Source organism: Apiospora hydei (assembly GCF_038363865.1).
Source record: "Apiospora hydei strain CBS 114990 chromosome Unknown utg000004l_segment0_segment0, whole genome shotgun sequence".
NCBI lineage: Eukaryota > Fungi > Ascomycota > Sordariomycetes > Amphisphaeriales > Apiosporaceae > Apiospora > Apiospora hydei.
This window is the reverse complement of record NW_027117363.1, coordinates 8798390-8822571: the sequence shown is the minus strand read 5'-3', so window position 1 is coordinate 8822571 and position 24182 is coordinate 8798390. Positions and strand designations below refer to the sequence as shown.

The 24182-nt window shown below is 54.8% G+C and overlaps 9 protein-coding genes across 9 annotated transcripts; 5 read left to right on the top strand and 4 right to left on the bottom strand.

Moving 5' to 3' along the window:
• Nucleotides 1–31: 31 nt before the first annotated feature.
• PG997_005237 (uncharacterized protein) lies at nt 32–1011 on the bottom strand (the record flags this gene model as incomplete). Its single annotated transcript, XM_066809552.1, has 3 exons — nt 32–225; nt 349–687; nt 933–1011. The coding sequence occupies 3 exons, from the start codon at nt 1009–1011 to the stop codon at nt 32–34; spliced, it is 612 nt and encodes a 203-aa protein (XP_066673170.1).
• Nucleotides 1012–1978: 967 nt separating this feature from the next.
• Nucleotides 1979–3827, top strand: PG997_005236 (peroxisomal biogenesis factor 3; the record flags this gene model as incomplete). Its single annotated transcript, XM_066809551.1, has 5 exons — nt 1979–2136; nt 2236–2624; nt 2707–3086; nt 3107–3418; nt 3459–3827. 5 exons carry the CDS (start codon nt 1979–1981, stop codon nt 3825–3827), a joined length of 1608 nt encoding a protein of 535 aa, XP_066673169.1.
• A 670-nt stretch (nt 3828–4497) lies between these two features.
• PG997_005235 (uncharacterized protein) lies at nt 4498–5376 on the bottom strand (the record flags this gene model as incomplete). The annotated part of the gene is made up of 3 exons (XM_066809550.1): nt 4498–4601; nt 4753–5042; nt 5330–5376. 3 exons carry the CDS (start codon nt 5374–5376, stop codon nt 4498–4500), a joined length of 441 nt encoding a protein of 146 aa, XP_066673168.1.
• A 1440-nt stretch (nt 5377–6816) lies between these two features.
• On the top strand, nt 6817–9987 carry PG997_005234 (uncharacterized protein; the record flags this gene model as incomplete). Its single annotated transcript, XM_066809549.1, has 10 exons — nt 6817–7028; nt 7211–7289; nt 7417–7563; nt 7698–7811; nt 7847–8111; nt 8180–8592; nt 8653–8790; nt 8846–9136; nt 9213–9582; nt 9668–9987. 10 exons carry the CDS (start codon nt 6817–6819, stop codon nt 9985–9987), a joined length of 2349 nt encoding a protein of 782 aa, XP_066673167.1.
• Nucleotides 9988–11521: 1534 nt separating this feature from the next.
• PG997_005233 (C2H2 type zinc finger domain-containing protein) lies at nt 11522–15000 on the bottom strand (the record flags this gene model as incomplete). The annotated part of the gene is made up of 6 exons (XM_066809548.1): nt 11522–11928; nt 12035–12450; nt 12534–13569; nt 13871–14119; nt 14196–14534; nt 14853–15000. The coding sequence occupies 6 exons, from the start codon at nt 14998–15000 to the stop codon at nt 11522–11524; spliced, it is 2595 nt and encodes an 864-aa protein (XP_066673166.1).
• Nucleotides 15001–15492: 492 nt separating this feature from the next.
• PG997_005232 (uncharacterized protein) lies at nt 15493–16403 on the top strand (the record flags this gene model as incomplete). The annotated part of the gene is made up of 2 exons (XM_066809547.1): nt 15493–15553; nt 15607–16403. The coding sequence occupies 2 exons, from the start codon at nt 15493–15495 to the stop codon at nt 16401–16403; spliced, it is 858 nt and encodes a 285-aa protein (XP_066673165.1).
• A 360-nt stretch (nt 16404–16763) lies between these two features.
• PG997_005231 (uncharacterized protein) lies at nt 16764–18627 on the bottom strand (the record flags this gene model as incomplete). The annotated part of the gene is given in 4 exon segments (XM_066809546.1): nt 16764–17860; nt 17919–18304; nt 18318–18542; nt 18599–18627. 4 exon segments carry the CDS (start codon nt 18625–18627, stop codon nt 16764–16766), a joined length of 1737 nt encoding a protein of 578 aa, XP_066673164.1.
• A 970-nt stretch (nt 18628–19597) lies between these two features.
• PG997_005230 (uncharacterized protein) lies at nt 19598–20708 on the top strand (the record flags this gene model as incomplete). Its single annotated transcript, XM_066809545.1, has 3 exons — nt 19598–20046; nt 20124–20507; nt 20570–20708. 3 exons carry the CDS (start codon nt 19598–19600, stop codon nt 20706–20708), a joined length of 972 nt encoding a protein of 323 aa, XP_066673163.1.
• Nucleotides 20709–22354: 1646 nt separating this feature from the next.
• Nucleotides 22355–23998, top strand: PG997_005229 (transmembrane amino acid transporter; the record flags this gene model as incomplete). Its single annotated transcript, XM_066809544.1, has 3 exons — nt 22355–22556; nt 22635–23091; nt 23203–23998. 3 exons carry the CDS (start codon nt 22355–22357, stop codon nt 23996–23998), a joined length of 1455 nt encoding a protein of 484 aa, XP_066673162.1.
• Between the last annotated feature and the right edge of the window lie 184 nt (nt 23999–24182).

Genomic DNA, 24182 nt, shown 5'->3' with positions numbered 1-24182 from the left:
ACCTTTGAAAAGATAGAAAGGAAACAGGCAGCTAGTAAATGCCGATCCTAGTGGCCCAGCCGCTGCTGTCCTCCTTCTGGTTCACGACGATCTGGTAGGGGAAGGGGTTCGCGTCCGTCGTGGTGATGGGCGGGATGTGGTCCTTGGACTGGTTGACGATGTCGACGATTTTGAGGACGGTGCCGCGGAGGGTGGTTTCCATGGCGTTGCGGACCTTGGCCCTTTCTGTGTGAGGTCGTCAGTAAATAGATGTTATGCAACCTACCCCGAGCGAGCTCGTGCAGGTAAGATCCTGCGCCTCCCTCCGGCGAAAGGAGGAAGCGGAAGAAGGGAGGGAGGGCAACCCACCAGTCTCCGTCTTGGGCTCGGCGACCGTGACCTTAACAGTCCAGCGCTCCCAGCAGACCTCCTCGTCGCCCGAGGGCCGCATGTACCACGTCTTGCGCCGCTTCTTCTCGAGGAACTGGACCGAGATGGTGCCGCGACCGCCGCCGCCGCCGCCGCTGTTGTTGTGCGAGGAGGAGTTGTTGTTGAGGACGACCTCGCGATGCAGCTCGCCGGTGCGCTTGGCGATCATGGTGTCGAGCTCGGCGTCGTTGACGTAGGGGAGCGAGAGGCCGAGGACCTCGCGCGTCTCGGGGGCGAGGCAGGGGAAGAAGCGGTGGAAGAAGATGGTGTGGAGGATGCCTGCGTGGTTTCGCGCGAGGACGCGAATTCGAAGGTTAGCTCACCGCTTAGTGATGATTCCTTGCTTATACTGCGGCATATAGGGAGGAGATGCAGCCCGTCCATTGACCTCCCGGGGTGGCGATGGCGCGACCGGCTTGCTCCGTCACTCCGTAAGCACCCCGTAGCTGTCCTCCGTCTGGACCCGAAGTATGTAGGTGCAGGAGGAAAGGAGGCAATTTGTGGACATGCTCAGGTCTACATACCTCCGACAACATCGCGGACCGACGTGGGGTCGACGAAGGCGTCGAGGATGAACTCCTGGGGGTTCTGTTGAGGGTCCATTGCCGCTGGCCCGATAATGGAGGATTGGATGCGCGATACCGTGTTGCGCTCACATAGAGCCCGGTCGTCGTGGAAGGACGGAAGAGTCTAGAAGTGTGCTATTCGGTATATGCGATGCGGATTGCGGATTGTTGACTACGTCTCTATAACTGTTGGCCCAGGGACATGATTGATAAAACTGACTGGCTGACCCTGCTTGCGCGATCGCTTGTCGTCTCCTTTCAGTATCTCGTATCTCGAAGATCCGATATGCGCAGCTTACGTTTTGGAGGGGTCACAAAGGGCGGTTGCGTCAATGTGGAGCTGGAGCTGCGGGAGAGCTTCGTGCTGGTTGTCAGTGAGTGAGAGTACTCCGTACGGGCAGAAGTAATAAAGTACAGCGACCCCTACATCAGACAACCTTGCCTCTTTTTCTGCCCTACAGCGGCTGGTGACGATGATCAGTACATGCATGTACTTTTCAGTTCTTATCAGTGATCAATCAATCAATCAAGCCTCGTTGTGGCTGTCACGGGGAAGAATCAGCCTTAGGTAGCCAACTGATTGATTACCCCCGTACTTCCCCCATGCCGAGGCACAAGGCGGCCCCCAAAGTACCGAGCCGGGGATGCTACGTTAAGTACCTAGGGGTAAGAAAGGTACCTAAACTTTTAGCTGCAGCGACTCACGTAGCAGCAGGCACGAGCTCATACCTAATAAGTTTATCACGACCAACCAAGAAGAAGGCTGGGCTTTAATCACCTGCAAACCGTCGATAAGGAAGGTCGATGATGGCTTACACGTGTAGAGCTCCAATCCCACTCTAGAGCTTCTGATCACTCAATCGCACTCACATTTCTCAAGCCACTTTGTAATTCTTGTTTCCGTGTTTTTCTCCTTCTCTTCAAATCTCCCATGGTTTTTCAATAGCTCCTTGGGAACCCGAACCTGTGTCCGTCCTCGGTATTGGGACACTTACGACATCACGATGCTCTCCGCGACGAGACGGTGGTTTCGCCGCAATAGGACGCCCATCGCAGTCGGTGTCGGCGTCGTCGGCGCTGGTTATCTAGCCACACAATATGTCCTCAACAAAATCAACGATGCGCGCGAGCGCATGAGTAGCGACCGTATCGCCAAGGAAAAGTACGTCGCCTCTTGTTGGGCCGCCATCTATCCGTCCATCCAGAAGCCCCCTTCGCCTTGCTTTGAAACTGATCATCGACCTTCGTTCGCGTAATATAGTCTTCGCCGACGATTCGAACAGAATCAGGAGGATTGTACCTTCACCGTCCTCGCCCTCCTGCCCACCGCCACGGCCAACATCCTGGAGGCGATGAACACCGAGAAGATCACGCTCGAGATCCAGCAGATGAAGAGCGCGGCCAAGAGCACGCGCAGCGGCGACTCCAATGCGACGCCGCCGAGCATAGCGGACACCACCCTGACCGAGGGTGAGGAGGGCAAGAGCGTCGCGAGCGCGAGCGTACAGAGCGAGAGCGGCGTGCACGCCAGCCAGATGACGCTGCCTCCGTCTTCGCAGACGGGAGAAGGAGCCCAGGACGGCGGACAAGCCCCTGCGCCGAAGCCGCGGAGGACGAAGCGACAGCTTTGGGACGACTTGACGATCAGCTGTAAGTCGGTGAAGCACTGAAGGACAAGTACAATATTCGGAAGGAGACAGTGGCTGATCATTCGGGTGCCTTTACGTATCAGCCATCACCCGCGCCTTCACACTAGTATACACGCTCGCCCTCCTCACGATGCTCACCCGGGTCCAGCTCAACCTCCTGGGCCGCCGGAGCTACCTCTCGAGCGTCATCTCGCTCGCCACGGGGACCGCCCAGTCCACGATCAGCCTGGAAAACAACGACGACGAGAACGACCCGGAGCACCAGGTCTACGGCAGCGACTTTGACATCAACCGCAAGTACCTGACCTTCAGCTGGTGGCTGCTGAACAAGGGCTGGGAGGAGCTGGGCCGGCGGGTCGAGGAGGCCGTGCGCGACGTCTTCGGCCACCTCAGCCCGCGGGACCTCCTGAGCTATGACACCTTCACGCAGCTCACCCTCGAGGTGCGCAAGAAGATCGAGGGGGTAGCGACAACCTGAAGAAGGGCGAGCAGAGGGGAACCAAGTGGCTGGCGATAGTCCTGCCCCCGCGCGACATGGAGGACCATGTCCTCCGGGAGTCGGGCGTGCTCGGCGAGAGCGCAACGGCGGAGACCCAGACCCAGGGACCCGGAGGTGCCGAAACAACGAGTTCCTCCGCCACAAATCTGCGGCGGCTCCTGGACGAGACTTCGGACCTGATCGAGTCGCCCGCCTTCTCGCACGTGCTAACACTGGTCCTGGATGCTGGATTCGCGATGCTTCACACGCAGAAACTGCTACCGGGGGGCCTTCGAGCTGCCCGCCCACCTCAGCCCGTCCATCCCCGAACTGGAAGATCCTGAACATTCGGCCAAGGTGGTCCTGCTGCCCAAGATCCTGTCCGTGCTGACGCGCCAGGCCCACGCCATCGGCCACGGCATGATGCCCAACGAGTACCTACAGGCCATGGAGCAGGTGCCCGATCTCGAGGCCTTCGCGGCGGTCGTCTACTCGAGCAACTGGGAGAACGAGATCCAGAACGAGGGGGAGGACGTGCTGGCGGCGAGCCAATCGCAACAATCACAGCAGCAGCAGAAGACGCCCGAGCAAAGCAGTAGCCAGATGACTACGGGGGTGACGACTGGTGGTGAGGAGAGTATGGTTCTAGTCGAGCCCGAACCCTCGCAGATCTCGTTTGAGAGTGTGTGGGAGAAGGCTTCGCAACAGCAACAGCAGCAGAAATAAGGGGTGTCGTCTGTCTTATTTTATTTAAACCTTGGAACCCCAATTGTATTTTGACTACCTGACCATGTATGGGGAGCATTGTATAGAGGACGGTGGCAGATAAGACAAGACGGCGGTCCTGATGATTGAACGGGATTCCTTTTATGACATTAATTTTTTTGTTCGGTGCATTATCCGCCGGGGAGTCAACATAGGCCTTACATGGCAACGAGGATGGCAGTTACAATGTATCAATACAATACAGGCAAGGGGGCCGGGCGTCGCGACTCGGCGCATATTATAGAAACACACCGCCGCTATCTATGTATGTATCTTCCCTTTATCAAGGCGACAACAATCGATTGTACTGTGATTGAAGGTCTCAACATCCATGTAGCCCCATCGATGCGCCCTGGGCATGCCTCTAGGCTTCTGGCTCCCTCTGTTCCGAACTGGAGGAATGGGACCCTACCGGAGACGCTCAATAATTACCACCACATGAGGCCTCTTTGGATCATATATCGTGGTAGATCTTTCCGCTAGTCATATCTCTTAGACTTCTTCCAAGTCGCACAGGGACTCAGGCTTGTGATCATACAGAGGCGGCATCTGTAGCCCCCCCTATTAAGTGATGCCTGTCCACCCTCGTCGCGTCTAAATTCGGGTTTGGTTTTGTTCCTTTGCCCCCAAATCACATCAAACCCCTGACGAACTTATCCAAGCCCATCTCGAACATCTCGTTCCTCACACCGTCGCCGTTCTTATGCTCGACAGGCGATAAGGGGTTTTTGACAACTGCGGATTGTGTTAGCCCTCTCGTACCGATAGACGTCACCATATAGCTTCCCCAGGCCTGTGTGGTATCCCCGATATCGAATTCCCATACTTCCTCCTGGGAACCTCTCACGTCCTCTTCCCTACCCATAAGGAAACAGCCAGGACTCACCATACTCGACCCAGAGGTTGATATAGATCTGGTGCAAGACATTGCGCATACTCAGCGCGCCCGGCTCCGTCAGCATGGCGAAGCGCAGGCTCGAGGGCGTCTCGTAGTAGTGCAGCTTGTACTGGGCGGTGCGGTAGCTGATGAAGGCGTCGTCGTCGCCGCCGAGCTTGCGGACCATGTTGCGCAGGCTGAAGACGGTGCCGAAGATGAGCTTGGCGTCGTCCTTGGCGCGGGTCGCGGCGCTGCGGCTGTCGCGGTAGGCGCCGCCGCCGCCGCTGAGGCCGGTGTTGCTGTTGGAGGACGAGGAGGTCGGGAGGGGGCCCGCGGGCGCGGATTGGCGGTGCGGGTGCAGGGACGCGGAGGAGGAGGAGGGCGGGGGGGGAGGTTAGGAGGTGGTCGCTGGTGGTGTGTTGGGTTGAGAGGGGGCGCGGCGGTGGAGGGGCGATCCAGAGTTTGGAGTAGATGCACTCGGCTGTTGGGAGGAGGCCGTTAGCTCATGATGTCCGGACGGAGGGGGAGGAGGAGGAGGAGGAGGGCCGCATGATAGCAGCGGGTAGGTGAAGGGCGGCGGTGGTACTGACTGTGTCGGTCGAAGATGTAGAAGGAAAAGACTTGGACCGGCATGGTTCAAGCGTTTGGGCGACTTTCGCCGTCGTCCGGGGCTAAGAAAGAAGAAAAAGAAGAAGAAGAAGGGTATCCCAAGTCCGGCCTCGTCGCATTCACATTGCTCGCGGTCAATCAAACGGCGCTGCTCTATGTACGCTTGCTATCGTGGGCCGTCGTTTCGTCGTTCGTTGGATCGTCGTCGTTTTCCTCAGACAGGTAGTGTGATATGACTCGACGTATTCCGTCTCTGCGGGATTCGTTCCGACTGCTGTCTGGTAGTTGTGTCGGTAGATAAAATATGATGTAGGCAAGTTATGCAATGCAGGTACAGCCTCGTCTACATGGAATGCTACGTGATGGATAACATTAGTAGGTGACTTGGCACTGCGATACTCTTCTTGATCGGCGTTAGTGTAAGGTTGTCTGTTCAATTGACTCCCGTCCTGCCCGTCCACCGTCAGGGTCCTAGCCTGGCGCCTGGCTTGCGAGCTGACCGGATTCTGGTCTGGGCCCGGCCCCCAAAAGTCCCAACTCCCAAGGATGGGCATCTTGCACAGGGAGCCGCTTAGCCGGGATCGGCAGCCTCTACAGGTACAGTCTACAGGTACATGTACCACTGCAAGCGCGGGCCCGCGGGGTGCCTTACTTGCCTCTTTCTTTCTTTTCAGTGATACGACACATCACCTCGGCACTCTGTAGTTGAAGGTTGGAGACTCTGCTGCAGAATGACAACTGCCGTGCAAAGGTCCAGACTCCGTAGAAAACAAATACCACAATCAAATACAGTTTTCGGTCAAACGAGGGATCATCCATTGTGATTTGCCGGCGCAGCCTCGTATCAAATATCGATTCTTCAGAGCCATCCTCGTCCGCGCCCACGACCGGGATGGCAATGATGGATAGACTACTCAACTAGCCAGATGGATGCACACAGGCAGGGGTCAAGCTGTCCGTACGCACCATGATTCGCTACCCATGGGGAATTAGCTTGGGCGTTGGGCTGAACATGTCTAGCCATGAGACCCTCTGGTAGGTGGTGACTCCAAGGGTAGTAGGGGTAGGGGTACAATGTAGTACCATGCAGATAGGTAAGTCGGTCCCTGGTGGATGCCTTTTCCCTACTCGCATGCTGTCTTGCTGGGGAGCTGGGAGCCTGGCAAAAATATTGCTGTAGGTATTTTCTCGTAGATAATACGTTTCGACTGCTCACAGGCCTTTGCTCTATCGATCTGCCTTTCCGCCTACAAGGCACTTCTTACTTCCACCACTTCTTCTTTTTCTGTCTGAGCCTCACAGCGACTTATGTATATTACTTAGAGAGGTATATACATATACTATTCCAAATAACTCTTTTCGGCGCTCGGGTGCTTCTTGCTTGCCACAAACTTTGGCTTCGTCCCAACCTCGGAGTCTTGCTGCTGACTCGCCCTTCTGAGGCGAGCAAATAGCTCCGCAACCATGACGGAACCCGTCACGGCGACTGCCCCTCCAACCGCGACGCTCGAGGCACCGCCCAACGAGCGCACACGAAGCGACACGACGAGCTCGCGAGAAGTCGGCCATGCCGCGAACCCAGACATCAAGACCCTCCTCGCCTCTCCCACCATTTCCATCCAGGCAGATGGTGCGTCTCCTGCCAAGGAGCGGCGGCCCTCGCTCATGGCGCACATGTAAGCCCAGCCCAGGTCTATGGATAGCTCTCGTTATCTGTCCCGCTTCGACCACGACCACGACCACGACCACGACCACCACCCCGCATCGCATCGCATTTGCATTCGCATTGCACCCTGGGCCATAGTGCATTGCACTCTTATCATAACACATCGCTGATATATGCCAATTGCAATATTAGTTCTGCCCCTGCTGCTCAGCAATACCAAAGCCCGTTGCGACACCACAAGCGAACGCCCTCTCAGCATCGCGAGGTCAAGGTGGGTACAATCTTTGCTAAGCTTTCGAAGCTTCGTGCAGGTGGCTTCGACTTGGGAAACTTGGGAGCGGCCGCTGCATGCCAAGAGAAAGAAACAAGGCAGGGACTTTGACTAACAACTACCACAGGAAACCCTCAATGCACGGTCCGAATACACTAGTGACGATGCCGACGGCACCAAGCTCCGAATAAACCAGTACATCATCCGCGAGGAGATCGGCAGGGGCTCCTATGGTGCTGTCCATGTTGCGACAGACCAGTTCGGGGCCGAATTTGTACGAACCAATTTCCCAAATAATCCCCAAACTGAGCCATCCACCATGCCCAATGGCGTAACAAAGCATGGCTTGGACAGGGCAAGAGTGGTTCTTGGCACTTAGTCTACGAGGCTTACCATGTTACCGTCTAGGCTATCAAGGAGTTCTCCAAATCCCGACTACGGAAGAGAGCCCAGTCCAATATTCTGAGGCGACCTCCCGGCGCGGGGAGGCCCGGCCGCTTCCCCCGGCAGGTCGCGGAGGGCGTGGCCCCGGCCCTTGGCCGGCGCACATGAAGCAGCTCAGCCAGCACGACGCCGCTGAGGCTAAGGACGCCCTGTTCCTGATCCGGGAGGAGATCGCCATCATGAAGAAGCTAAACCACCCGAATCTGGTGCAGCTCATCGAGGTCTTGGATGATCCCGAGGAAGACTCCCTATGGATGGTGCTGGAGATGTGCAAGAAAGGCGTCGTCATGAAGGTCGGCTTGGACGATCGCGCTGACCCTTATCCCGAAGAACAATGCCGGCATTGGTTCCGTGATCTAATTCTGGGTATCGAGTACTGTAAGTGCTATTCGTGCTTTGCTTGATATAACGATCCAGGCCGTGGGGTTCTGACCAGGATATTGCAGTGCACGCACAGGGAGTCATACATCGCGACATCAAACCGGACAACCTACTCCTTACCGAGGACGACATCCTGAAGATTGTCGATTTCGGTGTCTCGGAGATCTTTGAGAAGCCCGATACCATGATGACGGCCAAGTCTGCGGGCTCGCCCGCTTTCCTGCCGCCCGAGCTCTGCATAGTAAGACACGGAGATGTTTCGGGCAAAGCGGCAGATATATGGGCCATGGGTGTAACGCTGTACTGCCTCAAGTACGGCAAGCTGCCTTACAAGCGGGATAACGTGCTAGACATGTACGAGGCGATCCGGAACGATCAACCGGAACTCCCTGAAGACGAGGAGCCGGAGTTCAGGGATCTGATTACTCGGCTCCTCGACAAGGATGCGAGCACGAGGATATGCATGTCGGAAATAAGAGTGAGCCTTTAACTTGTTATAGCATGCATGCTATTTGGGGGGATTTGCTGACGGTTGTAGGAACATCCGTGGGTGACTCTGAACGGCAGCGATCCTCTCCTATCTGAGGTGGAGAACTGTTCCGACATGATCGATATGCCCAACGACCTAGAAGTCAACCATGCCTTCACACCAAAGATGAGCAACATGCTCACGGTGGTAAGTTGTGTCGCAGAACCCTCAGAGAAAGTGCCGGGCTAACGCAATTGGGCAGATGATGGCCATCAACAAATTCAAGGGACTTCTGGCCAGGAGTCGTCCCAGTACCCCTGGCTCTAGGACGCCGCGGACGCCGAGGACGCTGCAGATCCCCAGTGCTCCTGTTAATTACCATCCTAATTACCAACCTGGTAATCCAGTGGTCGCATGGAATGACTCCTACATTCCCAAAGAGCCCGAACACAAAGAGCCCGAACAGAAACAACCCGAGCCTAGGGAGCAGTCAACACCCCCTCCCACGGGCCGGCCTCGGCATAAATCCGTCGCAGAGGAGGCGGCCGACATCGTCGAGGCTCGCAAAGCCTGGATGGCATCTCAAGCCGGAGGAGGAGGAGGAGGATCCGACACTCCCCCCAGGGGAGAAGGGCCACGCACACGAGCCCACCGACCACTCGCCCCGCCTATTGGGCATCGGCCTCGGCGGCCGTGACGAGTTCAACCACGCGGAGACGCCCGCGGACATTGTGTCGGACTCGCCGACGGGCATCGACTTCAACCTGTATGATCGCGCCTTCGAGGCCGAGATTGAGCGCATCCGCGCCGAGAACCGGCAGCGCGGCCCCGATGACGGCGCTGACGGCCGCCCGCGCCCGCCCAAGAAGACGGCGTACTTGACCCGCTTCGTGAATGAGAAGGAGAAGTACTTTGGCGACGACTCGATGATCCTCGCGGCGGGCCGCAGTTTACCGGGGCTCGCGTCCTCGGGGGATGAACAAGGCGAGCGCGGCGACGGTCAAGGCGCTAGAGCGCATGCATCTGGGAGGGGGTCGGCATGAGAGCGGTAGGGGTAGCGATATTGGTACGCCGACGCCGGAAGCGACGGCTGCGGCGGCGGCGGCGGCTATAGCGAAGGATGAGAAGGACAAGAAGGAGAAGAGTGGTAGAGAGGAGAAAGAAAAGGAAGAGGGGAAGGGGGAAGAAGGAACATCAAATACGGCAGCTCACGGTGCTAAGCAGCAGGCTACAAACGATGACAACAACGCCAACAAGACGACGGTATCGGAGGAGCCGATGACTATCTCTGAGAGCTACGAGAATGTCAAGGAGTCGGTGCATAAGTTTGCGGATGTGGTGGCGTCTACGATGCAGCAGAAGTTGGGAGGGGTCAAGGGGGCTGCGGGCGTTTCTAAGGAGTAGTAGTACAGTGGCAAGCTGAATTAAGAGTATCTCAACAAATGAAGAAACCCAAAGGACTCTTCGGTGGTGGCAAAACCCTCGAAACCTCGCAACCTGATAATGGTTTCAAGAGTGGTGCAAGCTCGAAGCCGCCGCCCTTTTGGGATCAGGGGAAAGAAGGGGACTGTGATACAAACCTGGAAAAGCAGGCAGGCAACCAAGCAGGCGCGCAAGCAACATGAATATTGATGTTGATTTTACTTCGTCGAGGCAATGATAGATAGCATTTCAAAAGAAACATACATAATGTTGCACTTTCAACCTAGCTTTCCATTCAATGCAAACAAAATTGTCCCATCAAGGACAACACCACGGCGCCCCTGAAGAAGCTCCGGCCTCCCCGCTCGCTCGTATTGCGGACTGTGAATAAGGCGTGCCAATGTATCATACCTATATAAGCGTCTATTAATACGAATATACATGAGAAAACACGGAACACAACATACATGGGAGGAATATCTAGAAGGTCCATGGGTTGATGTAATACTATCTATCACCCATCACCTCCCTTTACTCCCCCAACTGGGCCAACATCGCTTTGCTTTGGTGTCACACTTGATCGACCATCTCTTGTTTGCTCATCCCGGAAATCAGTCTGGCCGAGGCACATCTCCTTCCTGACCATGGTAAAATACCGATGGACCTTTTTGGGATGGGGCTGGCTTGTCATCATTTTTCTCGTGTCTGATCTCTCGTGTTTATGCGAACACCCGTTGTCACATCCGACCCTCCAGGGGACGATGGTTTTGGTACCCAAGTGGTTATGATGGTTTGATGGAAGAATATTTAAAAATCGTTTCTTTAGGTCTCAGTCTTGGGTTTATATAGGTAGTCAGTCGCTCGCAGCTCGTGCCGAGATTTTGTCCGGAAGGTACCGAAAGGGCAATGAACTTAGAAAATGAGGCAAGTCTGGGGTTTGAAGCTTCAAAGGTTTGACTCCAGAGGGGATCGGATTCGTACCTCATTTGAATTTACTTGGATGCTTTGAATTAGGATTACGGAACATCATAGTGATCCCAAAAGAGAAACAACACCCACCATACTCATCTAATCTCGGGGGTATATATATTAATGCCATCCATATATGCATTTGACTAAACATTTGTGTTTGCACACACGCCTCTGGTCTTTCGCCTGTCCCGACTCTATATGCTGCCTGCCCCCTTTTTGGGTTTCGTTACCGTTTTTTCCCTCCCCTCAAATCCCTTCCCCACCCTGCCCGTCCCTTTTCAAAGATACATATTGCGACTGCCATTTTGCTATCTTCTTTCGCCTGTGTAGTAACGGGTGAGCAATGTATACTAGTTTTATATCATGCCAATGAAGAAAAGGGGCGTCGCCGGGACTCACCAGTTGTTCATATATCAACAATGTCTCCAGTACTTCAACCTTTTCAGACAGGTAGCGGTTCATACATATATGCCTGCTCTCCTGTTCATCTTCCCTTTGCTGTGCTCGGGTACTGCATGCGGCCTTGGTAGCCAGTCCGCAAGCCTCATCCAGTACTCGTCGCCGCCGACGCCATCCTCGTCAAAGTCGGCACGGGCACTGGCACGGGCACCACCATCGGCGGCACCGCCACCGCCGACTGTACGGTGCCGTTGGTAATAGTGTTATTGCTGGCATTGGCCGCCACGGCCACGGGGGCCCCGCGCTGAAGAATTTCGCGGTACTTCTCCAGACTCTTGCCGATGATGTTGATGAAGGGCCACTGGGTATTGCTCTTGAAGAAATGGGCCCAGATCTTGAGCACGGCAAGACTGAGGCTGCCGGGCTCGGTCGGGACGTCGAGTTCCTCCTCGCCACTGCAGCCATTATTACTATTGTCGTCGTCGAAGTCGACGACGGCGTAGGCTTCTTCGACGATGCAGCGGACCCAGTGCAGGATGCGGTCTTCGCTGTCTGTCGTCGTGGCTTCCGATATTAGCAAACATTGACTGACTTCCCTCTTTTGGCCAGATGTAGATTAGGGATGCAGGGGGTAAAAGAAATGCAGATAGCTTCTTACCGGTCAATGGCACATCCATGCCCGACTCCTGCAGCGAGAGCAGCCACTTGCTCAACAACACCGCACACTCCAGCCCCGAAAGCGAATGCCGCACGCTCCAAAAGAAAGCCTGACTACGGGCGACACGGTCGATCCCCAAGCGGACAGGCACGCTGAGGGCATGGGCGGCGTACAGCAAGGCCGAGATGACGCCGTCGCTGCGCTCGACGCTGGGGGCGCGGCACAGGGCGCGCGCGATGCGGGCCGGGTCGCGCGTCTCGAGCTGGCGGTACGGGCCCAGGTTCAGGTAGATGCGGACGTAGGCGAGGCCCAGCAGGGAGCTCGAAGTGAAGGGGATGGGCCCGTTCTCGTTATTGGGGTCGAGGCTTGATTCGGGTGCTTGTTGCCAGCCTGTGGTCCAGGAGCGTAGGCCGCGCCTAACGAAAGAAGAACAAGGAAGTTTAAGCACACGTGTGTGGTATATATGACAATAAGACATTGGCCAAGTGAAATGACTTACTCTAGTTTATTAACTTCTTCAGGAGGTAGGGAAGCCGACTGGTCCATGATGGGAAGCGACAAGTCTCGCACAATATGGATCCTCTGGAGCAGACCATGCAGCAGCACATAGTTGCCCAGGGGCGTTGGTATCGGGTCCAGAGGCGCAGTTCCATCGGCGAACCTGAGCAAAGACGACAGTGCATCTTGGAAGTTGAGCTGTTCCTTGCGTGTCTCGCATCGCGCCAGTTGCCACTGCGCCGGGGAGAGCGCCTTCCACTCTGCCGTACAGCAAGGCAGCCGTAGGTGGATTTCGTTGCTACGCAGTACCGGGTACACGTTGTAGGCCACGCTGTGGGTGTGAAGGAATGTGAACGATATCAGCTTGGTGCGACGGACCGACTCGTGGTGCACCCAGGCAAGCCAGGCAGACTTTGGGTCAGAGATGCTTCCTGCTTCTGGTTCCTCATCCAATCCAATATCGCGTAGCACCTGTACGAGCAGACTTTGCAAGGAGAATGCCTCCACTACGAACTTCTCGTTTCGTTCCCAGGTTGCGTAGCCCATCAGTATCACCAGAGCACGAACCGTGTCAATGGGCGCCCAGGGTCCGCGATCTCGAGCTATTCCGTCCATGTGTGAGTTGCAGTCGGCACCACCTACCGGGCAGTAATTATGGATGTTCAGGAATGTCTTGGTCTTGGGGCCGAAACGCGAGTTTTCTAAGAGCAGTCTTTCCATCAACACGGCTTTTCCGGCTCGAAACAGCCTCTCCGAAGTGCGGTGTTCAAAGCAGTACTGCGAGCCCATGGTGGCAACCGCCAACACGAGCTCTGGCGCGGTCTCGTGCATCATCCATGTTGGCTGGTGGATGAATGGCATATGCAAGTGGAAGCCTTGAAAGTACGAGGTTACGTATCTCGTGAGGGCATGGCGCGACGGCAGCACAAAGTCGGCATCTATGACATCTCGGAAGGACTCTAAGTGGGAAGCCAGGCAGTCACGTTGGTCCTCCGTCACTCTGAACGGCGTCGAGACCGTCTCTACACCACGAGGTTCTTTGGAGAGAGAACAGCAAAGTCAGCGCAACTATTCCCATTTTTGTTCATATAAACATATGTGCAGCCGAGCCCTCGGCGCCGCTCCTCAGTACACCCATGTTGGAGTGTACCAGATATATGACAAGCTTGCTTCTCCATGTAGCCAAGAAGCGTCACGTTGCAACTCGATAGCCATTCTGGACATGGATACCTTGGGAACGGTGTTATTAATTTCAAGCAAGTTGCAGGAGGGTCGGGTTTTCGGTACGTGAGGGAGACGCGCCAAACGCTCTCGGCATAGAAAATAGTCGGCACTTACTGTGTTCCGATTGGCCTTCCGAGAGCTTGCTCTTTTCGGGAGCCGACGGGAGCCAATAACTGAACGGAGTACCAGCTCGTCCGTTGGGGGCCGTCAGGTCCGATTCGGGCCTGGAATCCCTTAATTCGGGATCTAGCATTTCGTTTTCCGTGTCCGGCTGAAAATACGGGCTCCATTCCGCCGGCAGCCCAACGCCATCTAGGAAATTCGCAAATTCTCGGAATTGGTCAAATCCGGCCATATCTTGGCCTGATTGATAACCCCCGGAAGGATTCATCAGTAAAGGCTCACCCAAATCAGGTCGCGTCTCGCTTTCCGCACTCACCATTCTCATAGTACTCCTGAGGCAGGAGAGGTTGTTGGTAGGGTTGGCCGATGATACCCTGAGGGTCTTCCAACCTTGGGTCGGTCCGATAGCCATTGGCGCCCAATGGCTGCTGTGATTGATGCGCCCACGGATTCATACTCATTCCCGATAATGATGCGGCGGCTGCGGCGGCTGCCATATCATCGACTCCTGATGTTTGGTGGCCTTTGTCGGATGCATTATCCGGTGGCCCGTCCGGCGTCTTCTCATGCAAGGCGATTCGCTGGTGGCGGGTTAATAAGTCCCGTCGTGTAAATGCAGCTCCGCAGTGGCAAATAAACGGTTTCTCCTTGGTGTCTGCCGGTCGATCAGCGTTCTGCAGCCTCGAATCGGGCCAATGTCATGTTCGCTCAGGGTAGCATCAGGGATAAGCAAAACAGCCATTTGCGTAAATGCGCGCAGATGTTCATGTTGTGTTTATCCTGTGCGTTCGCCATTGTTACACTGCCAACGCGTGAAATGGTCATAGCCTCGGTATATCCCATCTTATTCCCACTAGGGAACTAGAGCGAGCGGGCAAAGCTTTGACGTGTCGTGCCATGCCCATGGCATGACTCTGGAATCTGGGGTAGATTGACAAGTGGAAAATCCGGGGTAAAACTGACGAGTCCTCACATGGCGCTCCTTGTGCTCGGAACGCTTGAAGGTCCGGCCACAGTGTGGGCATGTGTGTGTTCCCCTTGGCGGCCGCTCCACGACGTCTGCGCCCGTTGCTGGCACCGCCGCCGCCGGGTCGCTGGGCTGAAGTCGTCTGAGCCTCCATGTTGGAGGAGGAGAAGGATGGAGATGTTGGAGATGAGTTAGAATGAAAGTGGAGGGAACATGGGGGGGGACTTAAAGCTGCCTTGGGGCTTTCGGCTCGCTCTTGACGATCGTCGAGTGGGGTAGTGTCCGCTTTCACTCCAATATTTCCCAGATAGCCGACAGTGGTCAATGACTCGCGAACAACTGCTTCTCCACTTCTTCTTATCTGGCCTAAGTGGGCACTGGTCAATGAGAAGGGCACGATGTCGGCAGATGACCGTCATTGTATGGAGATTCGTAACGTAAAAGGCCATTTGTCTAATTGGGGTAACAAGCCCGACCTGGGCCGAGTGGCTGGTTCGCGGTTGACACTGATACCAGCCTGACTGCTTACCCGGAAGTAGATAACCAGCGTTAAACCCGTCGATACTGTCGTGGTCGTTCCGTACGAAACGCATCTGGGCACTGTAGAGTTGAAGATTGCAATTAATCAACAACAAAATAAGAAACCATGGCTGGCGCCGTCTTCAGACTTCCTGGTGTTGCGTACATCACCGGAGCTGGCGGGACTGGTGAGTCTCCTTTTTGCCGATTGTTTGGCGTCCCGAGACTCATGCAACTCCAGGAATTGGGGCTGCTGTGGCAAAAGCGTTTGCTCGGTCCGGCTGTTCGCGCATCGCCATAACCGATATCAACAAAAAGTCTTTGGACAGCACGCGGGATGCCATCCTCAAAATCAATCCGAAAGCCCAGATAAATAGTCGCGACGGGGATATATCAGATGAAGACTTCGTCAACTCCTTTGTTGCAGACATCTCCAAAACCTTCTCTCGCGTTGATTATGCAGTAAACTGTGCAGGCATTCTGGGAGAAAACCTCCGATCCCATGAGACCAAAGCCTCGGCCTTTGACTTGATCAACAAGGTCAACTACAAAGGCACATGGCTCTCATCTCGGGCAGCCCTATCACGAATGCTGCAGCAGGAGCCCCTTTCGGAGCATCCCAGGCAGAGAGGCGCTGTCGTCAACATTGCATCGCAACTGGGTGTTGTTGCGCGGCCGAATGCAGGTGAGTTTGGAGGATGGGTTCGTACAAGCATCAAGCGAGCGACTGACGCTTTTGTAGCTCCATACTGCGCTTCGAAGGCAGCGATCATCAACATGACTCGGTCTGATGCCATAGATTACTCGCAAGACGGGATCAGAGTGAACTGCGTCTGTCCGGGAGTGATAGAGACGCCAATGACGACAGGGTCGGCGGAGGTGACGGAGAGATTGAAGCCTGCCATCAATATTGCCCCGATGCAGCGAATGGGGACGCCTGATGAGGTTGCTGATGCCGTCCTGTTCCTATGCTCACCCCAAGCCTCGTTCATCCAAGGGCATGCATTGGTTGTGGACGGCGGATATACGATCAATTGATTGCCCATACGATGTGGCAGTAATGTTGTACTAATTTCCCATAAAAAAGAAGTATAGAAATAGAAGCAAAACTTAGAAACTTGCTTGGGAAGACCTGTAGCAAGGAGTACCTGTCGTAGCTGGCCAAAGTGAAAAGCAGGTAACATGGGATAGGTAGTGAGGCGCATTCAGTTTTGGGGTTGAGCAAGTTCTCGTAGATCGAATGAATTGCCTTTGAGGGCAAGAGGGACAGAAGCCAAGCCGGGCAATGTTGATCAGATACTCAATTGAGGATGGGGAGGTAGAGGATATTGGTCTATTTGGAAACGGGCTAGGCTATCTAAAAATAACAGTAAATCAATCGAGGCAACTTCATCGTCTCTAGGCAGCCAACACCCCCGCGACTTCCCTGGTAGTGATATCAACTTCAAGTGGCCGCTTCCCGTTGGCATTGACATTGACCCACTCCATCGTCTTTTCATTGGGCAGGCCGTCTTTCACACCGTCGTTGGTCAAGACTGGTGCTTGACTCGGTCGTGACTTGGCTTCTTTCCAGTCAAAGTTGCTCTCCCAAGCTCGGCCAGCCTTCAGCATCTTATTCTCCTCCCACAATCCACCTACGATCTGCATACCCACAGGAAGAAGGACGTCGGGGTCTTCTTTCGCCGGTGCGAACCCGACCGGGACTGTCATGGCCGGGTGACCTGTCACATTGAAGACGGCCGTGTTGGACGTCAGCCCAATGCTAGGCTCGAAACACGACCGGGGTGACTCCCGCGATCCATGTCTCGGGGCAACATATGGTGTCGTGGGCATGACCAAGACATCGTATTTCTCGAAAGCCCGTTGGTAAGCGTCGCGGATCTTTCTCGCCATGTTGATGGACTTGCCGTAGAGTCCAGGGAAGTTTTTGGATAGATAGATGCCATTTATAACTGTGTTCTTGGTCGAGGGAAACAGCTTGTCGAAGTTATCGGCAGTCCACGGCAGGCGGGCCTGCTCAAACTCCGTGAGAGAGAGCCCCCTTCGCCCGTGGGCCTGGCCAAGGACGCCTGCAGCCCCGGAGATCCGCTGCTGGATAGTCCAGATGAGTGGCCCCTGCAAGTGCTCAGGGACGGAAACTTCCTCAACAGTTGCACCCAGTTGCTCGAATTTCTTAGCAGCGGCGAGTACTGTGGTTTTTACCCGCGTATCAACAACTGGCTGGTCAAACCCTTCGGCGAGGAGACCTATCCTAAGTCCAGAGAGAGGCAATCGGGACGTGTCCACGGATTGGATAGACTCGAGAAATCCGAAGCTACCGTGCGCCGCGGAGCCCAAGGATCTGTCGTCTATATCATCATAGCCTGCGATGGCATCAAGACACGCCGCAGCTTCTAGCACCGTTCTTGCCAAAGGGCCAGCGTGGTCATCGACGGCGTCCCCAGAGGTTACGCCGGTATATGGGACTAGCCCGTGGGTTGGCTTGATACCGACACCTAAAAATCTGGTCAGCTGAAACATCATGGTATATCTCAAGTTTGGGCTAGAACTTACATCCGCAGAGGGACGATGGGACTCGTATCGAGCCACCTTGGTCGGTACCAAGAGCAAGATCCATGAGCCCTCCAGCAACCAACGCAGCACCTCCTGATGTGCTCCCACCTGCCGAATAGCCTTCCTTATACGGGTTTTCGATAGTGCCCTGAGCGCTTGTAAATGAAGACGTGGAGTTGCAGAAGCTTTCGCAGACTGCTGTGCCATGAATGTCCGCGCCGGCATCAAGAACGCGCGTCACCACAGTGGCATCTGTCGATGGGGTCCACGCAGGGAAAGCATCGCTGCCGTAGAATTGAGGTACGCCAGCCACCGCAATGCAGTCTTTCAAGCACACTGATTTACCGGCTAAGAGCTTGCTCGACTGGTCCCCCTTTGATGAGGAACTTGTGTGCCCACGCATGGCCATAGACTTGTTCCGACTCGGTAGGAACGTGTAAGTTCTCCCGAGGATATTTCTTCAAGTCGGGCACAGGTTGATAATCTGGTAGCTCTAACAGTTGCTCGGCACAATCATGTACGGCAGCCAGGAGCTGGTGATAATCATCCGAATCTTTTGGGTCAATCTTTACACCAAAGTCTTTCAACAAGTCCTCGGCGTCGCCCTTCTTGACTGGGTTGGCTCTAGTATCTGGTTAGCTCAACGCCTCTGACAACTTCCTTCGACCGGCTCTACTTACTCTCCCACTTCCTTGAAAAAGACTGACATGACGGCAATGATGTACGCTGGCAGTAATTTGGTTTCACTTGGGACTGAGGTGATCGAGGACGAAGTCCAAATCAACCAGAAGGTAATGTATGTTTTCTTTTTACGAATCTTACATTACGGACGCCCCATCCAGGTTCTCTCGGCTCGGCTCAGCACGAAGACACACCGAGCTGACAAAGAACAAGTCAAGGGGCGAATAACACGAATCAAATCGTTCCTCTCTATTGATTTACTCCCCTTTTGGAAGGTATATGCTACCCGTACCTACATAGCCAAGTAGTGGGTTGAGCGTGGCCTTTCTTGGCTGTGGTCTCTCCAACCGGTTTCCGGATTAGGGAGTTGGAGATGATCTTCCCAGACTCCAACACGCAAGTGTCATTGAACTACTGTAAGTGGGTATAGTCAAGTTGCCACATTCGGACTATGGAATTTGGATCAGGTGTTCCTGAATACCCCATTATCAATCATACTCGCTTGGCTCATTGCAAGTAGATTCCTTGCTGGACGCGTGGTATAGCTGGAGGCGGTGGTTTGGGGTTGCTGGGTAAGTCTCCAATAACTCGACCCCAATATCTAACCCCTACCCTATCAGCATCAGCTCAAGTCTCCAACTCCATAGGTATCCACCTGCCTGCATCGTCACTATCTAATCGACAAACTACTGAGATCCATCCCGAATCCCGATCCTTCAATGCCAATTGGGCTTCGGAACGTTCTATCATGTGCCAAGATAGACCAGCCTCTGTTGTGTCATGTTATCACGTTCCCCGCAATCACCCACGCACCCCGCAGATACTAGGCCCCTGATAGCCGTTTAGTATTACATGTACTAATGTCCCGAGAGACGCCATTGGAGATATTGTAAGACGTTGTTCAGATCGTCAAATCACCAACTCAACTGTGTTTTCTGCGGTCTTCAATTTTCTGCGCAGAGACCATATTCAAATCCGCCTTTGCATAAACCACCAAAATGGGCAAGAAGAGAGTTCTGATCAGCTATGGTGTCGACGTGGATGCCGTTGCCGGGTGGCTTGGCTCCTACGGTGGTGAAGAGTCAACGAGTGATATCAGCAGAGGTATGTACATACACCAATCAATTATCTTCAAGCTGGTTCTTGCGGTCACTAATGAGCTGAGGGCAGGTCTCTTTGCCGGCACCATTGGTGTCCAGCGCCTCCTGAAGATGTTTGCCAAGTACGACATGAAGACCACATGGTTCATTCCCGGGCACAGTCTGGAGACGTTTCCCGAGGATATGGCGGCTGTCCGGGACGCCGGGCATGAGATTGGCCTGCACGGATACTCTCATGAGAACCCGTCGGACATGAGCATTGAGCAGCAGAGGGACGTGCTCGATAAGACATACAAGATGCTTACCGAGTTCACCGGCAAGCCGCCGCGCGGTAGTGTTGCGCCTTGGTACGTATAGGCTATGATTCCCCCACCCTTGTCGCATTCTCTAATTTCCGCCAACAGGTGGGAATGCAGCAAAGAAGGGGGCAGCTCCTGCTCGACTACGGCATCGAGTACGACCACAGCATGAGCCACCACGACTGCCAGGCCTACTACCTGCGCACGGGCGACACGTGGACCAACATCGACTACAAGCAGAAAGCCGAAACCTGGATGAAGCCCCTGGTCAAAGGACAGGAGACGGGGCTGGTCGAGATCCCGGCCAGCTGGTACATTGACGACCTGCCGCCCATGATGTTCATCAAGGGCGCCGCCAACAGCCACGGCTTCGTCAACCCGCGCGACATCGAGGACCTCTGGCGCGATCAGTTTGATTACTTCTACCGGGAGTACGATGAGTTTATTTTCCCGATCACGATTCATCCGGACGTGTCGGGGAGGCCGCAGGTGTTGTTGATGCATGAGAGGTAAGATCACAGACTCGAAACGCTATACGTGAACTTGACTACTGACGTACCGTCTCGAATAGGTTGATTGAGCATTTCAAGAAGCATGAGGGCGTCGAGTTCGTGACGATGGAGCAGATCTGTGATAACTTCAAGAGCAAGAACACACCGGCAGAAGGCGCAGTCATGCCGGCCAAGCCGGGCGCGATGCTCAAGTCGTGACCAGGCTGAGGGATGAACCAATACTAACCAAGATTTCGTGATATAGCTACATTCTGTATATAAGCTACTACTTATTCGTATGCTGTGTTCTTAATCCAAACGCGATATAATGCAAACACTTTTATCTTGTGATCTACAGGTTCTGTGCAAGATCGGCTTATCAGGAGGCAGCGGCATTCGGCACGATCACCGATCCCAAGGTAACACGAGTTGGACCCCTATGATGCAATCCTACTCTTGCCATGCATATTATCCAGATCACCTGATTGTCGTCTTTCGATCGTACTGCACGCTATCTATCTGCCCTTGGTCGTCACCTACGCATGTGGAGTGAGGTAGCATTTGGGGTCACAGTCACCTAAGTACCTAGCCGCGATTGCGCCTATCTCGGCAGTACCAGTATCGTGTAATGAAGAAGTAGGTAAGCGAGTAGGAGGCCAGATTGATACGGAAACTAGGGATAGGGAACCGGCCACTCGGTACGGCAACACACGTGCTAGGTATTGGAGCAGGAACAGATAGCTACATGTAGCTTACCGCCCAGTTTCGGGGTAAAACCTGCTACAGCAGGCGACCGCGTATAGAGAGGGGTCCAGCGGTAACTTGTTGGAGAGATTCCAAGACTACAATATGTCGCGCGTGTGGTAGAAGGGAGCACGCGTCTATCAATTCTGTCTATCGTCACGAGTTGGAGAAGAGGTACGCGTAGATTGGGGTATCTCTCAAGATACCTATCACCTGGCCCTATCGATAGTGAGCGATGTCACTATCAACCAAAAGTTGGAGGGATATGACCCCCGTATCTTGGAGACCAGCATCTCATAACTTTTCCTAGCCGTTTGGACGTCGCTCGTTGGAGTTCTATGTAAGATCAATAACCAAGCCACTTATCTATTCCAAGTCGCCACCACCTGGCTTTATCGACAGAGATCAACCAAAAGTTGGAGAGAATTATATCGCACATCTTTGGAGACGCGCATTGAGCGATTGATTAGATGTCGCATTGGAGTATCCTTATCCGTATCTTCACCCATCACATTTGACCCCAACTCCTCTCCTCCTCTTCCCGGCTATCTACCACCGAAAAAGATTACCATGTACCACCACTACCAACATTACTCCAACCGTCCGTCCCACCAAATATACCCACTTGGCATGGAGCCGACTACGTCGTAGCTTGGTCGTTTAGAGATACCGGCGCCTGGCCCTTGGCCCACTTGCCCCAGACTCTCTGGCTAGTATGGGGCCTCTTTTTTCGTGGGGACTCGACCTGCCGACCCAGGCAGGCCCTATCTCTAAGAGAAGAGCCCCCTGCAGAAATGTTATCATGACCACCTGCTGGCTGGCTGGTAGGGCGCTTCTTCTTCTTCCTTGTATGGGTATGCATGATGATAAGCTTCGGCCCTGGTTTGCAGCAGGAAATGTAGGATCGTGAAACTTTCTATAAGTGAAGAGGCACATCCCGACAGTTTGGTCTCAGCATCATCATCATCATCACCACCACTACCACCACTAACAGCCAGAGGGGTCTCGCACACTCATTCACTTGGTGGCTGTGACACATATTGGCCTTGCTTTCAGTGGCCAGACAATCTTTTTGCTTTGCAGATTTGAGAACTCTGTCTAGATATATATACCACACGACCATGTCCAACACCATGACCGCATCAGAGAAGCATGGCGGCGACACCATATCGCCCGCCCCCGCCCGGAGCAGCGGCTCCATCGAGGGCGAGGCCGTCAAGATCGAGCCCGCCGACGACGCCTTCGAGGTTTTCAAGCGGCAGGAGGGCCAAGTCGACTTCCGTACCGTCTCCTGGGTCCATGCATCCGTCATCTTCCTCAAGAGTAAGTCTGTCCTTACCTTATGGAATTTACCATGTGCATGAATGCGATGGCAAGTTTTAAGCAATCCGGCACCGTTAGTCACTAACTTTGAGTCCCTACAAATAGTCATCTTCGCTACCGGCGTCCTGACCATCCCCTCGGCAATGTACGTCCTCGGCGCCTTCCCCGGCGCCATCAACGTCCTGGGCTGGCAGTTCCTCAACACCTACTGCGCCATCGTCCAGGGCAACTTCCGCAACGCCCACGCCGGCTGCCACTCCATCGCCGACATGGCCGAGGTCGTCGGCGGCAAATGGTTCCGCGAAGTGGTGGGTGGCTTCTTCCTCGTCACTTTTGCGATTGTCGGCGCCTCGGGCATCTTCGGCGCCTCCGTCGCCCTCAACGCCCTGAGCGGCCATGCCCTCTGCACCAACAGCTTCATGCTCGTCGCCACCGCCCTCGTCTTCATCCTCTCGAGCGCCCGCAAGTTCGAGAAGATCGCCTGGCTGACGTGGGTCGGCTTCTTCTCCGTCTTCATTGCCGTCTTCATCGTCGTGTAAGTTCTATAGTTCCTCTTTTCGTCCGGTTTCATTCCTCCATCTCCCTCATTCCGCTCCGCTCCGCTGCTGCGCCTTCGACTAATACGGCTTGGGTTCGTTAATTACAGCGTGGGAGTAACGACCCGCGACCGCCCTGCCGCGGCCCCGCAGACCGGAGATTACGACTTCGGCTACCATGTGATCAACAACCCGACCTTCGTGGCCGCCATCACCTCGGTCGCCACCATCTTCTGCTCCGGTGCGGGCACGTCGGCCTTCCTGCCCGTCATGTCCGAGATGAAGCGGCCGCGCGACTACAACAAGGCCGTCTACCTCTGCATGGGAATCGTCACGGCCGCGTACCTGTCCTTCAGCCTGGTCGTGTACCGCTATTGCGGCAAGTGGGTGGCGTCCCCCTCGCTGGGTTCCGCGGGCGACACCATCAAAAAGGTCGCGTACGGCGTCGGTATCATCGGCCTGCTGGTGAGCGCCTGCCTGTACATCCACGTCGCGGCCAAATACATCTTCGTGCGCATGCTGCGCAACTCGGCGCACCTGCAGAAGAACTCGGTGGTGCACTGGTCCATCTGGCTCAGCTGCACGGGGGGCATGTCCATCATCGGCTTCCTCATCGCGTCCGGCATCCCCATCTTCAACTACCTGCTCGCCCTCGCCGGCAGTCTCACCTTCGCGCCCTTGGCCCTGGGCCTGCCGGGCTACCTCTGGATCTACGACCATGGGCACTACCGCACGGGAAAGCACTGGCAGGTCCTCGTATACTACCTCAACTGGCTCATGATCGGGCTTGCCGTGTTCCTGACCGTCGGCGGCACGTACGGCGTGGTGCAGAACATCATCGACGCGTACGCAAGGGGCGAGATCGACAAGGCTTTCAGCTGCAAGGACAACAGCGGGTCGTCCTAGTGCACCAATAGCGGTGGTGGCGGCCTCTGTCGGCGTTGCCTTGTCTTGGTCCTGTTCCTCAAATAGCTATGCTGGTTAGATACACTTTCGCCTAAAGTAATATGTGGCTTTAATATATCAATGATAATGACGCAAGTTGTGCCCAATGTGGTCATCCCAGGATAGATTGGCGCCAGATGTGGCC